This window comes from Chelonia mydas, chromosome 1, assembly GCF_015237465.2.
Source record: "Chelonia mydas isolate rCheMyd1 chromosome 1, rCheMyd1.pri.v2, whole genome shotgun sequence".
Taxonomy (NCBI): Eukaryota; Metazoa; Chordata; order Testudines; family Cheloniidae; genus Chelonia; species Chelonia mydas.
Window position 1 is genome coordinate 131,274,291 of NC_057849.1, and position 16,478 is coordinate 131,290,768.

At 46.3% G+C, this 16,478-nt stretch overlaps 1 protein-coding gene across 3 annotated transcripts in view; it reads right to left on the reverse strand.

Annotated features, from left to right (window-relative positions):
* The window catches only part of ARHGAP6 (Rho GTPase activating protein 6), a 502,260-nt gene that overhangs the window by 249,363 nt on the left and 236,419 nt on the right, over nt 1-16,478 (reverse strand). Inside the window, exons 1-2 of one of the 3 annotated variants that reach the window (XM_043537809.1) lie at nt 6,507-6,650; nt 6,378-6,442 (exon numbers count right to left, since the gene is read on the reverse strand). The exons of 1 other annotated variant lie outside the window; for it this stretch is intronic. In XM_043537809.1, the coding sequence (XP_043393744.1) occupies nt 6,378-6,422 (45 nt within the window). In that variant the 5' untranslated portion in view covers nt 6,423-6,442; nt 6,507-6,650. Of the gene's footprint in view, nt 1-6,377; nt 6,653-16,478 lie in introns of those variants that run through there. One more of the 3 variants, XM_037900064.2, reaches the window with a different exon arrangement.

A 16,478-nucleotide genomic window follows, 5' to 3' on the forward strand; every position in this document is an offset into this window, starting at 1 on the left:
AATTAAGATGGTTAAAAGCAGCATTTTTCTTCAGCATAGTAAAGTTCCAAAGCTGTATTAAGTCAATGTTTAGTTGTAAACTTTTGAAAGAACAACCATAACGTTTTTGTAGTTATGAACAACCTCCATTCCTGAGCAGTTTGTAACTCAGGTTCTACTGTGCTAATACACAAGTGAATTGACTTGGGGCTTCAGTATTTTACTAGAGTCCTAGATGGTTGCATTAAACTCCTGTGCCTATTTGAATTAATAACCTCAAGCTCAGCTCAGAAACAGATTTATTAAGCAGTACCTCAGTAAGGACAATTCTTCAATCACAAAGATTATAAATCCCACTGCAATGATAAATTATCCAATATAAGGGCAAGAAAAATCAGTGAGTTGTGTCTCATAATATCTACACCACCAAGAGGTACAAAATTCATATACATAGGCATGTGCAGAGCCAAGACTACTTAATATTTGTACCATGCGGTGAAAATGCTAACTAATTAATTTGAACTGAATTGTACTTTCACTCTGCAACTTTCTAAGAGCTTGTGACATAGTAGAATAAAATCTTGTATCTTTACAATAGAGGAGACCTCTTCTTCTTTCAACCTGGGTTCTCAATGGTCAGAGTCACTGAAACTTTCCATGGTTGATGAAACATGAATAGACTCCAGTGTCCATAAATATCATTCTAAGCTTGACAGAGGGTTCATTGCCGAGTGGGACAAAGTGCTCATTTCCTCACTTTAAAAAAAAAAAAAAAAAAAACACACACACACACACACACCCCATAAAGTTTAGCAGAAAAGCCACTTCCCATTGACAGCAGCGATGCACAAAATAAAATCATAAGAATTTGGGAATTCTGCCCCCAAGTAAAGAATGCAAGAGTGGGCTCAATCTCAAATCATGATCTATCATTTTTCTCCAGAAAAAACAACCCACACTTTTGCAGACAATAAGATGTTAATCTGTAAAAACTAGAAACTCAGGCCCAGAAAAACTGTTGCTAATTGGGCTAGCTAATTTGCTCATGCAATGTAGCTGAAAATATTCCTTGTATCCTGAAATTCTATTAATTTGAAACAGCAACATGAAAACAGTTGAATAGGCCTTTGATTATTTGAGTAATTGAAAAAACTGTTATTATCTTTTTTAAAAAAAAGGTTATCATTCCACTAAAATAAATTACACTTGAGACCTACCATAACCTTTGAAATAAAAGGGAGATGTTTGTAGCACACAGTTCTATTGTTTCAATCTGTGAAGGGCTTCAGACACACGACATCAGATAGCATACCTTCAAACCAGAAGTACAAGCAACTCTGTTTAAAAAATAAGTCTAGGATTCTGCAAAAAAATTCTTAAGTACTTCGATTTACCTCAACCATGGATTTTTACTGTCCTAGCTCTTAGTTTTAAAGGACCCCTCTAACTTAAATATCACACTTTTTTTTGGAAAGCACTATGTGCATAGTCATTCTCCCCTGTGCACAGCAACAGGAGAGAGAAATATTTAAAAAGCACAAAAGTTAGAGAGTCTGTGAAGGTGCCACAGCAGTTGAGTGTCAATTGACCAAAGACTGAGCCAGAAAGAAGGACATGTCCCTGACTATTGCTGGGGGAATCACCTTCTTTTCCTCAAAAAAATGCAATGAAATAACTAGACCTTCTCTTTTCCTCAGGTTGAGAGAGTATGCTCGCTCGCTCTCTCCCTCCTAGCTAGTTGAACAGTGAGAGTTTTGCTGATCAGGGCAGCCACCTCCAAGGCCTGCCTTCCCCTTTTATCTCTTGTCCCTCCTGATAACTCCAGCCTCTCCCTCCAGGCTGGCCACTTCTGGCATATGTCTCAGGGCAGGGCTGATTTAAGTCACTATCTTCAGGCTAGACCCTGACCCATTGGAGGGATTTATGCCCCCCCCCACCACCACCACCACAGGAACTTAAAATCAGGTGTATTGCCTAAGACTACTTTTAAATCTTTAATTGACTCGATTTCAAGTTAGCAATGACCTTTTAAAAATAATGTAAATATTATAATACTGCTTAATAAGTATTTAAGATAAAAAACATGAAGCTGTAGCATTTTTTTAAATTGCTATTAAAGATTTCAAAAGTGAATATAAATTTAAAGAATGAATAGGCAGAGGCTTCCCATCGCAGATCAGGGAGGTGACAATCCCCCTTTATTCAGCTCTTGTGAAACAGCACCTGGAACACTGTATTCAGCTCTAGAACCCCTCAATACCAGAAAGAAATGACTAAATAAAAGGCATCCGCAGAGAATAAAGAAGATAATTAACAGGCTAATGGGACTGGCTTGGGAGGAAAGATTAAAGCATCCTACTTGGCTAGATAGCAACTGGCAAAGCGAAATAAGCATCTTCAAGTATTTACAATACTGCAATGATGTAAACACCAACTAGGGAGAGGAATTATTTGGGGTGGTCCAAATCATATAGTTAGGAGTAATAATGGAATTAAGTTAAAACAAGAAAACAGGCTGAAAGAACAATTGTGAAGAAAAACCATTTTAATTGAATCACCAAAATTTCCCATTAGCTGACTTTTAAAAAATAGATTTCAAAATGGAAAGATGTTCCAACTAGTTGACAGGAATAAACTGTTCACCAGTTGAAGTGTTTTTTCAGTGATAAGGCTCCACCAAAGCATAGCTGTGAAATAAGAAAATAGTTGGCAATCTTGCTCCCACTGAAATCAATAGCAAAATTCCCACCAACGTCAAAAGGAGAAGGATCAAACCCAATGACAGTCATGTGATCCCAGAAGGCAATCCCACTTTCCATATTATAATATTAGTTTCAACTAAATACAGTAGTTACACCTGATTCTTTATGGACAACAGCACTTAGCACTTTTTATACCTAGCACATCTTTAGAAATATATCATGAACTTTGTGAGTTACAATGATATTCTATATGTTATTTCATTCCCTTTTATTTTTTAAAGAATGGCACATAAGTAAACAGTCCTAATAAAAAACAGAAATATTATTATATAGTCCCAATACAAATATTCGTGGCTAAATACTGTAAGAGCACAATTTTTATTTCGGATCATCATTAAGACAGTCCAAGAACTTTTTTTTTTATTTAGTCCACACAACTATTTAAAATTAAAAGGAATATCAGTAAGTGACATTCAAATAGTAGTGTCTGAGGCCTCAATCCAACAAAATACTTAAGCTTGTGCTTAAATGTTAAACTCCCGAAGTCAACTACTATTCACAGGCTTAAAGTTAAGCACATGCATATGTGCTTTGCTGGATCAGGATCTAAATCTTGCTATCAAACGGTTATCCCGCCTTTGCATTTTTCATATAAACAATATAGCTCAATTAGGTCAATACAGCTCAATTAGGTCTTTTAAAGTGAAATCAGATTTATTGATAACTTTATTTTTATAATGACATTTTCTCCTCTACCATGATGCAGAATAATTCAAACAAAACACCACAATTACAACAGTTGTCGTTCTTGCCACTTTTCTGATGTAGCTGATCCTGGAGCCTGATTCTTTGCAGGACAGCAGACCTGAACTTCATGGCAGCAGTCCGCTGACATAAAAATGAACTAGTGGCAAACCAAGAGAAACAACAACATGGTTGTAGCTGGTAGCTTCACGGTGGGCTTACAAACACGATCACAGGAAGCAATAGAAGTTCTAGTATGTGACAAATTTTATGCATACAGTGTTGTTGTAGCTGTGTTAGTTCCAGGATATCAGAGAGACAAGGTGGGCTGAGCTAATCTCTTATTTTATACAGAAGTTGGCCCAATACAAAATATTAGCTCACCCACCTAGTCTCTATAAATTGTGTCGGTTTGAGAAACTTCTCAATATTAGTGGGGCTATTGTCCTACCAAACCAATAGGATTCTGTATGTATCATGGTAAACAGATACTGTATATACAGTTATCTCAACCAAAGATGGAAAAGCAAAAAAGAGAGTGGAATATCAGATTTTCAAAGGGACTCCTCATTTACTGACAGTAACGAATAGTTCAGCAGATTTATTACCACTACAGAGAGCCAGGATAGATTTAAAGTATCCCTATAGAAGCAACCAGCTTTTAGAATCTTCTTCATTAGCTGAGTCTACTAAGTACTATCTGTGGCGGAGCAATACTGTGGTTGAGTGGGTATGAAAATATTTTCAGAACCCCACACTCCGTATAAAAGTACGTACTGGAGAAAGCTGCAAACACTACTTCACTCCTGAATGTTCACTTAAACAACTGTGCAACATAAAAGTTGTATAACGACAACCGCTGAAATAACGTGGGGGTTGAGCCCTAGTAGTTCAAGTTGCCACATTCTGTCTCACGATTGGACATCAGACTACATGGAAGAGGGTGTCCTTAGTTTTCCTAGCAGCTGAATTCCAATACTGAAAAAAAAGTTACAGGCCCAATGCTGCTGTCACTCATACATGATTTACATCTATGTGACACTACTGACTGCAACAGAATTATTCCTGATTTACACCAGTGTAAATGTGAGCAGGTTCTTAATTCTAACTTTTACATATGGCTTCAGGCAATAAACAGTGGAGACAGTAGCTTTTTTCACCCAAACAGAGAAAGTGCTCCTAATAAGGCTAGTAAAAAAGGAAGTGGTTTCTCAAGAGCTCAGCTCTTGTGAAGTAAATGATACAATATGGTCTTATCCCATAAAATGCCGGAGAAGCAGCAAACGAATCAGTAACTGAAAATGACTTCAAGTACTGGCAATTCATTCTTCCATTCAACTTGTTAGGAAAAAAGGACAAAATGCCAGTGTAACTGTGATGAAGAGTCGCATCACTTCTTTAAAGTACATTATATAAGAACAGCCCAGTTCTAAAAGTTGCCTTACAAAAAGAAATGAACTGGTTATGGCTTGTATTATACTAACAGATTGTACTAACACAGCTAGCTTTTAAAAATTTCCTTGTGTTAATTTTAAAAATAACCACATCTCACCCTCTCCTCAAAAAAGGCAGCGTTATCCCTCCTACAAAGAAAAATCTCCAGTATTTTAACCTATTTACAAAAGGAGGACTTGTGCCACCTTAGAGACTAACCAATTTATTTGAGCATAAGCTTTCGTGAGCTACAGCTCACTTCATCGGATGCATGTAGCTCACGAAAGCTTATGCTCAAATAAATTGGTTAGTCTCTAAGGTTCCATAAGTCCTCCTTTTCTTTTTGCGAAATACAGACTAACACGGCTGCTACTCTGAAACTTAACCTATTTAAGTTCTTATACTGTACCCCATCATCATGCTATCTGAGTGCATGTTATGGTACAGCATACTTACATAATTCTCACAACCAAATCCCTTAGTAAGTAATGCTTTCTGCTGGTTTCCTTTCTATGAGCCACAATAGTTTTAAGAAAGAAAAGGAGTACTTGTGGCACCTTAGAGACTAACCAATTTATTTGAGCATAAGCTTTCAAATAAATTGGTTAGTCTCTAAGGTGCCACAAGTACTCCTTTTCTTTTTGCGAATACAGACTAACACGGCTGCTACTCTGAAATAGTTCTAAGGAGATGCATCCTCCTTCCCCTGCACTTTATTCTTGGCAGACAGGAGAGCTGACAAACTCCAGTCCTGTTACACACAGTGCCGGCCTCTCACCGGGGAGGAAAGAAAGAGGAAACCTTGAGGGATCCCATGGAATCCCACACCCAGATGCAACCACCACAACCCCCTTTTTAAGTGCATTCATATGAAAAGAAATGCCTTAAAAAAAAAAAAAACACAGACACACACACTCCCTGACTACCCACTGTCCAAGCAAACACTGGCCCCACTTCCTGAGCCCTCGCAGATCATTAGAAACTGGAGAGTTTTGTTCCTGTTCTTCCAGCCTGCCTGCCCCCAGGGAGCCAGCGGACTGCGGAGGAAAAGGGACCGGTCCCCCACGCGCAGCCCCTGGGCACTCAGCCGAGGAGCCTCATCCCCACTCTCGCTCCAGCCGCCGCAGCCCCGTCCCTGCCCGCCTGCAGCCGCGTGGGCAAGTTCGCGGCGCTGCTCGGGCCACGGGGGGCCCCTGCAGAGAGAGCCCCACGGGGGGGCACCGGCGGGCCGGCTCGGCGGGGCCGGGACCGAGCAGGGTGCCTGGCTGCTCCGTGACCGCTGTCACCGGCGGGGGAGTCGGTGCCTTCCTCTTCCCCCGCCCGCAGCTGCGCCGGCGTGAGGGGCAGGTCCCCCAGCCAGGCGCTCTGCAGCCCAGGCAGCGCCCGGCGCGAAGCGGGCCACGTCCCTGCCAGAGGGGGGCCGGCGCCCTAAGTGCGGGAGCCCCTCCGCGCACCCCCGGAACAGGCCCTGCCAGCCCCTGTGCCCCCGCCCGGCTGCAGCCCCGGGCACGCACTCACCGCGCAGCAAAGCGCCGGCTTCTCGCTGAACACCGAGTCTCCCATGGCCGGGGGCAGTCACCCCCGCGGCGGCGGCGGCAGGGGAGCGCGGCTGTGGCCCTCGCCGCCCCTTCACAGCGCCCCGGCGGCAGCAGCAGCAGCAGCGCCCGCGGGCTCCAACCCCGCAGCCTCTGGCACCATCCTACGCCCAGAGCCGCCCGCAACTTCTCGCCCCGCCCCCGCCCCGCCCCGCTCGATGCCAGCGCCGCCGGAGCGGGGCGGGGGTTGGCTCCTTCCGCGCGCAGCGCGAGCCGGGCTCGGCCCGAAAGCGGCTCGCCCGGCCGGAGCCGGCCGCCGGGCCTGCCCCCGGTGCTCGGCGGGAGCGGGCGGGGCTGCGCCCGCCTACACCTGAGAAGGGGGGCAAGAGAAAGGGTTTGGCGATGCAGGATTCAGCAGACCCAAGAAAAGGCACGCTAGAAGGGGGGGAAACCAGCCAGGTGAGACCCAACTCAGACAGTCCCCAGCCAGACACCAAAAGCATCTGCTCTCAGTTCCACTTACATTTGCATGAGGCCACATCTGCCCTGAACTCCATCCAGCGAGCAGTGTTTAAAGGGGAGTGACAATCAGACTTTCTGCTAGAAATCCGCACTCTGGAAATCCCAACTGGGGGCCTACTCTCAAACTCTGGGAGTATTAGTTTTAAGAGCAACTCACCCACAATTTTCAGAGCATTAGCTGTGTTAATCTGTACCAGTAAAAACAAGGAGGAGTCCTTGTGGCACCTTAGAGACTAACAAATTTATTTGGGCATAAGCTTTTGTGGGCTATAACCCTCATCAGGTTGCATCTGATGAAGTGGGTTATAGCCCACAAAAGCTTATGCCCAAATACCCTAACAAATGTATGTCTACACTGCCCATGTTACAGTGTAGCCGCAGCTGTGCTGTGACGTGGGCAGTGTAGTCACACTTTATCGCTGGGAGAGAGCTCTCAATTTAAAAAACCCACCCCAAACCAGCGGTGGTAGTTTTATCGCTGAGAGCGATAAAGGACTCCTCATTGTTTTTGCTGATGCAGACTAACAGTGCTACCGCTCTGAAAGCTTAGAAAGAGCTCTTCTTCAGGTCTGGGAAAGGTAGATACCCAGTGTCATTGTTCAATATAAGAGGGAAAGGATTGTTTAACATAAGTAATTCACATATTTCAATAGACAATTCAAGGTGAAATAGCCAGTTAACAGTCTTGCAGTCATAGGGAGGAAAGGATGAGGGTGCAGCTACTGAGAGATTGTTAGTGGGTTACAAGTTGTTGTAATAAGCCATAATGTCTCTTCAGACCATGATTTTTAGCATCCAGCAAAATTTCAAATTTAAGCTCACAGGCTTGTCTTTTGAAAGTGTTGTGCAGATTTTGACACACAAGGCCAGCTTGCTCCAGGACACAATCTACTTTCTCCACAAACATTCTTGCCATGTCACCTCCCTCTACAGCAATCCTCACAATGACAGCTTAGCTGCCTGCCTCAAATATTTGCAATACAATGGACAACCATCAGATATCCACCCCAAACACATTGCCAAACTCAGCCATTTCATCCTCACCCATAACAATTTTACATTCAACAACACACACTTTGTCCAAACCATGGGTACTAGGATGGCTCCTCAATATGCCAACCTCTTCATGGACCACTTGCAGGAGAATTTCTGGACAAATGCACCATGGAAACCAGTGAGATACCTGAGATACATAGAGTATATTTTAATCCTCTGGACAGACTACTTAAAACTCCTTCAGACTGCCACCACAACTTCAACCACCACCACCCATCCATTAAACTCCCTATAAAACACTCCCACACCAGCATCAACTTTCTGGACACCACAATCAGCTTCAACAATGGAGCCCTACAGGCAACTATATACAGGAAACCTATGGATCACCATACATACCTTCACAGATCCAGTAACCACCCCAAACACACCAAGAAATCTTATCTACAGCCAGGCACTCAGATACCACAGAATATGCTCTGAGGAGAAAGTCTGGGATATATACCTTAACACACACAAAACCACTATCACTTTACCAGAGAAGTAGATCATATCCAGGAATGGGCCACCCAAATACCCTGAGAGACCCTGTTTCAATACAGAAACCACCTACCCCTCCTTGTCATAGAATCATAGAAGGGACCTCAGGAAGGTTGGAAGGGACCTCAGGAGGTCATCTAGTCCAACCCCCTGCTCAAAGCAGGACCAATCCCCAATTTTTGCCCCACATCCCTAAATGGCCCCCTCAAGGATTGAACTCACAACTCTAGGTTTAGCAGGCCAATGCTCACACCACTGAGCTATCCCTCCCCCCCTACATCCCATATTGGAAACCATATGGGGTATCAAACAACTAAAACCTATACTCAATTAGGGTTGCCACCCATCCGAGTTTTACCCAGTCAGTCTGTGTCCAGGTGCCATTTAGGGTTGCCAGATTCCCATTTTTTTGACACCAAGAGTCCGTTACTGTGGGGCAGGGGGAGGCATGGGATCATTAACCTTTGCCAGCCCCTGCTCAGCTGGGGCTTCCTCCTACCTGCTCCTACTTGGCTACAGCAGCTCCTGTCCCAGCCCCAGAGCAGAGGGAGCCCAGCTGGAAGAGGAGGGGGAAACTATCCAGCAAGTGGCAGGGAGGGAGAGGAGCGAGTGATGGGGGTGGGGCCTTGGGAAGAAGAGGCTAAGCAAGAGCAGGGCCTCATGGGAAGAGGTGGAGAAGGGGTGGGGCCTTGGGGGAAGCAGGGTACAGGGCAGGGCCTCAGGGGTTCAGCTAATAGCAATTAGAAAGGTGGCAACCCAATATTCAATGGGGACCCTATCCTAAAAGAAATATTTCCTGAACCTCCTCTTCTGGCCTTACATCAACCCTCACCTGTCCAAGCTCCTCATCAGAAGCAAGCTCCCCACAGACCAGGACACACCAACTCAAAGCAGCACCAGACCCTTCCAGAACAACAGATACAAAACCTGCAGACATCTCCACTGCTATAATGAGCAACAACCTCCACAACACACCTTTCAAGATCCGTGGGTCCTACACATGCCTATCCAACACATGGTGTACCTCATCCAGTGCACTAAATACCACAATAGCCACTATGTGGGTGAAACCAGACAATCACTATGCTCTCTAATGAACTCAGACAGAAAAATGATAAAAGACAAAAACACCCCGTCACCTGTGGGGGAACACTTTTCACAAAGTGATCACTCTACATCTGACTTCTCAGCCCTCATCCTCAAAGGAAACCTGCACGCCACCTTCAAAAGATGAGTTTGGGAGCTTAAATTCATAACTTTGCTAGACACTAAAAATCATGGACTGAATAGAGACACTGGATTTATGGCTTATTACAACAATCTGTAACCCATTAACAACTCCTCACAGCTGCTCCTCCCTCCCTGCTTCCTTCCCATGACTGCAGAGGTGTTAATGGGCCACTTCACCTTGAATGGTCCCTTGAAATGTGTTAACTACTTATCCTAAACAATCTGTTCCACCTTGTATTTAGCTGTGACACCTGAGTACATCTCCCAGACCTGAAGAAGAGCTCTTTGTAAACTCACAAGTTTGTCTCTCTCATCAACAGAAGCTGGTCCAATAAAAGATATTACTTCATCCACCTTGTCTCTCTAATATCCTGGGACCAACACAGCTACAACAAGACTGCAAACTTCTGGCACTTCTTGAGGCTCTTCACTCTTAATTATAAAAAACTACTCATAACTATCACTGACTGCATCAGACATTTTCACATTACAGGCTAGGGCAGGGGTGGGCAAACTTTTTGGCCCGAAGACCACATCTGGGTGGGTAACTTGCATGCACGGCCATGAATGTAGGGCTAGGGCAGGGGACTGGGGTGTAGGAGGGGGTGCAGTGTGCAGGAAGGGGCTCAGGGCAAGGGTTTGGGGCACAGGAGGGGTGCAGGGTGTACAAGGGGGCTCAGGGCAGGGGTTGGGTGTGGCAGGGGGCTCAAGGCAGGAGGTTAGGGGGCTTGGGGTAGGGAATTGGGGGGCCGAAGGGGGTGGGGAGTGCGGGAGGGGGCTCAGAGCAGGGGGTCGAGGTGCAGGAGGGGTAGGGAGGGTGGGAGGGGGCTCAGGGCAGGGGGTTGAGGTGCAGGAGGGGTGCAGAGTGCAGGAGGGGGCTCAGGGCAGGGGGTTGGGGTGCAGGAGGGGTGTGGCAGGGGGCTCAGGGCAGGGAGTTGGGGTGTGGGTTACTGCACAGGGCTGGGGTGCAGGAGGGGTTCGGAGTGCAGCTCTGGGGTGGCAGTGGTGCGCAGCAGAGCTAAGACAGGCTCCCTGCCTGCCCTGGCCCTGCACCGCTCCCAGAAGCGGCCAGCACTACATCCCTGCAGCCCCAAGGGCTTGAGGGCAGAGGGCTCCGCACGCTGCCCTCGCCCGTGGGTACCTCCCCCGAAGCTCCCATTGGCCGTGGTTCCCCGTTCCTGGCCAATGGGAGCTGCGGGAGGCGATGCCTGCAGGTGAGGGCAGTGCGCCGAGCCCTCTGCCCTCCCTCCCCCACGGGCCACAGGGACTTGGTGCTGGCCACTTCCAGCAGCGGCTCGGGGTCCGTAGTGCCATGGGGGTGGCAATCCTGCAGGCTGGATCCAAGGCCCTGACGGGCCAGATCCAGCCTGTGGGCTGTAGTTTGTCCACCCCTGGGCTAGGGTTTAAAATAATGGTTTTCTAGATTTCCAGCGCAAAGTCATTATTGTGGGATACCCCTGCAGTTGTTTCCTTGGACCACGCTGTTAAGCAGCTCCACTGTTTGCTTGGTGACTGAAAACATATGAGCACATCAGTAGAACTTTCACCTCTCCTCTCCCACCCACTACTATACTGTTGACAACAGCAGTGAAGGCTGAACAGAATTTAACTGAGTCTTGTTTGCTTCAAGATAGCACTTTTGAAGTTATTAGGTAATTCAAACCACTAATTGAGTTTTTACAGTGCCGAGCATTAGTGATACTGGGTTGTTTAATATTTAACTGTCACCCTAATTCTATCTCACAACACTACATAACACTACCCCTCGTGGAGGTGGATTACCAGGAGAGCTCTCTACTCGCACTTTGCTCCCGCAACAGCTCTTTGAACTTTCCAGTGTAGCCATGCCCTGGCAGTGAGCAACAGTTGTGAAATTGTGGAGGTGTGACTGAGCCACTTAGACATAATCAACTCTCCGTCCTTCATTGTCCTTCTGACTAAGGTGCATACCTCCTCTAGGCAGTGAGAGGCTCCGGGCTTAAGAGGCCATACTAAATGAGGTCAGAGGGTAGTTCTCAGACCAACTCTATCTTTCTATTGTGGAGGTGATGTGGTTTAGGTGATGTGGTCCTCAGAGCAGTAAATAGGGCTCAGAACTTCTTGCTTTTTCTCCCAGCTCTCACTGTGTGACTTTGAGCAAATCTGTTAGGCTTACTCAATGACTTTTTTTGCTCCATCTGTAAAATATGGGCTGTAACACTCAGTAGTGGGATCCTCAGGTGAAAGGCACCCAGGAAGCGTAAAGCATTGTATGTAATTTTCTCCTTGTACAATCCCTTCGCTTCGCTAGCTATATACCTCTCCTGTGTCATCAAAAAACTAACTCCATATCTTGGAGGGTGAGCAGAAGCTTCCTTTTTGCCTGCTGGACAGTGCTCAAGAGCGATATTGTCTGCCTATTCCTTCCTCAGGGCATTGGCACATTTCTCTTCTAACCAAACTTTCATACTGTGAAAGCGGAATGAATTATATTGAAATTATAATTCATTAAAGAAATGCTACTTGAAGGGTTTGTTGAAATATAGTTGTCAGGAAGAGAAACATTAAGGCGTGTGAGACAATGGGTCCTCAAACTAATTAACTTAGAGCTCCTACTGAGCTAGGAGATTGGTAAACGTTAATATGCAAATAAGATATGTATGTTTCTGCTTCCTTTTGTCTCTTATGTTAAATTGGCTTTGGCTTAGCTGTATAAATAAGTTATCTTTAGCCTCAGAGAGGGGCTCACATCTGGTTTCATTGGCAAAGCGCTTTGCTAATAAACAGAGTGGTCTGACAAATTATGAGGAGGAGTACTTGTGGCACCTTAGAGACTAACCAATTTATTTGAGCATGAGCTTTCGTGAGCTACAGCTCACTTCAAGTGAGCTGTAGCTCACGAAAGCTCATGCTCAAATAAATTGGTTAGTCGCTAAGGTGCCACAAGTACTCCGTTTCTTTTTGCGAATACAGACTAACACAGCTGTTACTCTGAAACCTGACAAATTATGTGAGTCCTGAATCTGACTTTGACAATTTGGAGGTTCCACCGAGATGGCAACCGTCTTCACTGGGGCCGTGTGACTCCTGACTGTTCTTAGGACGGCCGTGGCAAGCTAGCACCTGGGCATTTGGCCCGAGCGGTCCTCCGCCAGAACGGAAGGGTGCATGACCACAGTGAAGTCTACGCCATCAAACCTGTTGGTTCCCACTCTGTTCTGGTAGGGATCCCGGGATCTGACATCAGGAATCTGGTCAGGTAATTATTTCTGTGTTTTGTCCGGACTGAGGACTGTCTTGTCTCTGTGTCTATCCGTCCTCCCTGTGGTGTGTTTGAGTCTGGGCGCCGTCTCCGTCCGGGGATCGGCTGACCAAAGGGTTCCTCTTCCCATGGTCTGAGTGAGTGAAATCTGCACAATCGCAGCCGCAACGTGCCTTGGGTAAAACCCTTAGTGTGAAAGCAAGGGCGATTGGGGCAGTAGCCTGTGGGCTCCTTTTGTGTGTTGCACCGAGCATCGCTCTGACGAACCCGACTTTCCTTCTTGTGTGATTGGTGTGTAAAGTCCTCCTGTATGGGTAACCAGACGTCTAAGTCAGGACAGTTCCCTAAAGGAACGCCGGCTCAGTTTATGTATTTTAGGAAGAGTCCGGACTCCTGTAAATTTCTGGAAAAATGGTCTAGGCGAAGGGGGTCAGGTAGAGTGACTACTACCAGCACTATGCTTCTGTCCCCAGAAGCCTTTACAGCTATTCTGAGGGAAAATGGGCCCTTTTCCCACAGAAATGGTCTACAAGGGACTGCTGCAGGCAGCAGGCAGAGAGAGAATCTGATCAAAATTATTTGACTATTGGGTAATGTAATCAAAATCACTAAAGGATGTAAGGGGTTTCTATTGGAACTTAACTTGGCTGCTCCTGGTTGTGTCTAGTACAAGATGGAAGTGTAATCGGGGTACAGTTGTGTAAAAGAGTAATCACAGCGCAAGGGATGTTAGGCAAAAGAGAATTTTGGGTGTATGAATAGTGCTAAAATCTGAAGCTGTGTCTCCGCTATTACCTGAGAATAAACTTATAGCTTGGTACAGCAGAGAAACTATTGCAAACATGGTCTGTTGCACAAGAGGGGAAACTGAGGTACACCACCTCATGAATTTCATAAATGACCAGTGAGTGGGGTAATTCACTAGCCTGACTATAGAACAGCCTGACTATAGAACAAAATAAGGACAGCCTGGAGGCAATTCTTCTGGTTTTCCTGCAATTAGCAAGGAAATTTGTAAAAAAAAGTGGTATAATTATAAAGCAACAATCTGTCCCCACCAGAGGGGTGGAAATTGTTTCTTTTGTTTTCAGACTCTACAAGCAAGCTGGCGCCAGCGGAAGAATAACTCAGAATACCATGGATCTATGTTTTGTGTTGTTTGTCTTGTTGCTAGCATTGCTGTGTTTTAATGAACAGAAAACCTCATGACATGGGTGGGGGATGGCTTCAAAAGGCTGACCTTGGCCGGGGAGGGGGATGTGTATGGGAATGCAAAGGCTAACTCAGGAGAATCCCAAAATTCAGTGGTCACTGTTAGGATCTTAGGACAAAGACCAAGTAGACGTCTTAAAAGACAAACTCGGCCAACCTACAACTAAACTGGCAAAAGGAGAGGTTGATTGTTTCATGCAGTGGTGGGAAGAGGCAAATCATAGGTGGACAGAATCAAAACTTGCCTCTCTCAAAGATTCTGGCTTCTATCCCACCAATGCAACTCATTTTACTGTTGTTGATTTGTGCTTTGCTTTTTTTTCTCTCCCGGTTCACCCTGACTCCCAGTTCCTGTTTGCCTTTTCTTACAAGGGGCAACAGTACACATGGACCACACTGCCCCAGGGGTATACTGAAAGCCCATCATATTTTTCCCAAGCATTAGCCCGAGACCTTGCTGACCTTGTTTTCCCGTCCAGGTCCACACGAGTCCAATATGTAGATGATCTACTCCTCTGCTCCCCTTCATTGTCTGCCTCTGATACTGATTCTTTAGTGTTCCTTACTGCCCTAGCAAATAAGAGTCACAAAGCTTCTTGCTCTAAACTACAACTCTGTCAAGCTTCTGTCACATACCTCGGCTTTCTCCTCTCCCAGGGTTCCCGTGCACTTTCTCCCACCCTTGTCCAAGCTATCCTTAGCTTTCCACGACCCCGCTCCCCAAGCCAGGTCCAGAAGTTTTTAGGCATGGCTGGATTTTGCAGACAATGGATTCCCCAGTATGCCTCCCTTACAAAACCTCTCCAGGAACTCACTCGATTCTCTGTGCCTGACCCCATGCCGTGGCCCCCTGAGGCCAATTCTGCCTTTGTTTCCCTCAAACAGGATTTGGCTTCTGCCCCTACCTTAGGGCTGCCTGACTATTCTAAGCCTTTTACCCTTTTCTGCCACGAACAATCTGGGTGTGCGCTTGGAGTTCTCACTCAGATGCACGGAGAAAAGAACCACCCAGTGGCTTATTTCTCTGCCACTTTAGACCCTGTTGCCCAAGGCTTACCCCCCTGCCTGCGTGCTGTGGCTGCTGCAGTGCGCCTAGTCGAAATGTCTGATTCCCTTGTTCTCCGCTCTCCTCTTACCCTCCTGGTCCCTCACTGACCTCACCCTGCTCAAAGACTCTGCCCCAGAAACCGAGAAAGAATCCTGGGTTGCCCAAGGTTGCTCTCTACATCCCAATTCCTTTTGGCACTCACCTACTGGCGCCTTTGTAGCCCCCTTTTCACTCTACCCGTCTCTGGCCGCCCTGCTACACGATGTTTCGCATGTCGGAAAGGAGGGGATGGTCTCTGCTGTAACTAAGACAGGATGGTGGGCCCCCCCATTTTAGCTCTTTTGCAGCCCGCCACTGTGCAGCCTGTACCACAAAGCCATAATATTGGTAAACCTGTAAAAGTGGCCCAGGGGTTCCAGGGCCTGCCTCAAGCACCGTTCTTGCACAAATGCCTAAGTGTCAACAATATGAATTTGTATTGGTTATGGTATGTTTATTCTCTGGTTGGATTGAAGCCTTTCCTTGTCGCAAGGCTGACCCACTGTCTGTTGCCAAATATTTGTTAAATCATATTATGCCTGCCAAGGGAATTCCTGCTACTCTGTCCAGTGATCGGGGTACACATTTTATTGGACAACTTCTTCAACACCTGGACCGTATATTGCATATCAAACACCTGTTGCACTGTCCCTACCACCCACAGAGTGCAGGTGCAGTTGAAAGATGAAATGGTGTACTTAAGCCTATGCGAGCTATGACTCCCGTTCCAGATTTGAACTTGACTCACAGTGCACTCCTTCAGTATTGCAAGGGACTAATGCAAGCTGTAAGTCACTTCCATTCACAGGTTCGAGCTGCCTGGCCCACGGAACCCACCTCCAACGCTTGCCACAACCTTGAGCCAGGTGATTGGGTCTACGTACGGCGCCATCATCGAAAGCACGCCTTGGAGCCCCGGTGGAAGGGTCCTCATCAGGTACTGCTTACTACACAGACGGCTGTTAGACTATCTGGCATTGCAGCGTGGATACATGCTTCACAGTGTAAAAAGGCACCATCCCCAGAGAACCAATCACCATCTCAGGACAACGCAGAGTCAATTTTGACTCCAGAAGAAGACGTAGAGGAACAGTCTGCAATACCTTACAATCTACGCTCTCGTAAGGGTTGCCAGAAGCAGACGCTGTTCCTCGACTGCTGGTATCTTACGGTCTGGGGAGACCACGATGACAATTCTTTTATCCAGCAGCAGGTGTGGATAGCTCAGACCCTTAATATTTCTAATTGCTGGGTCT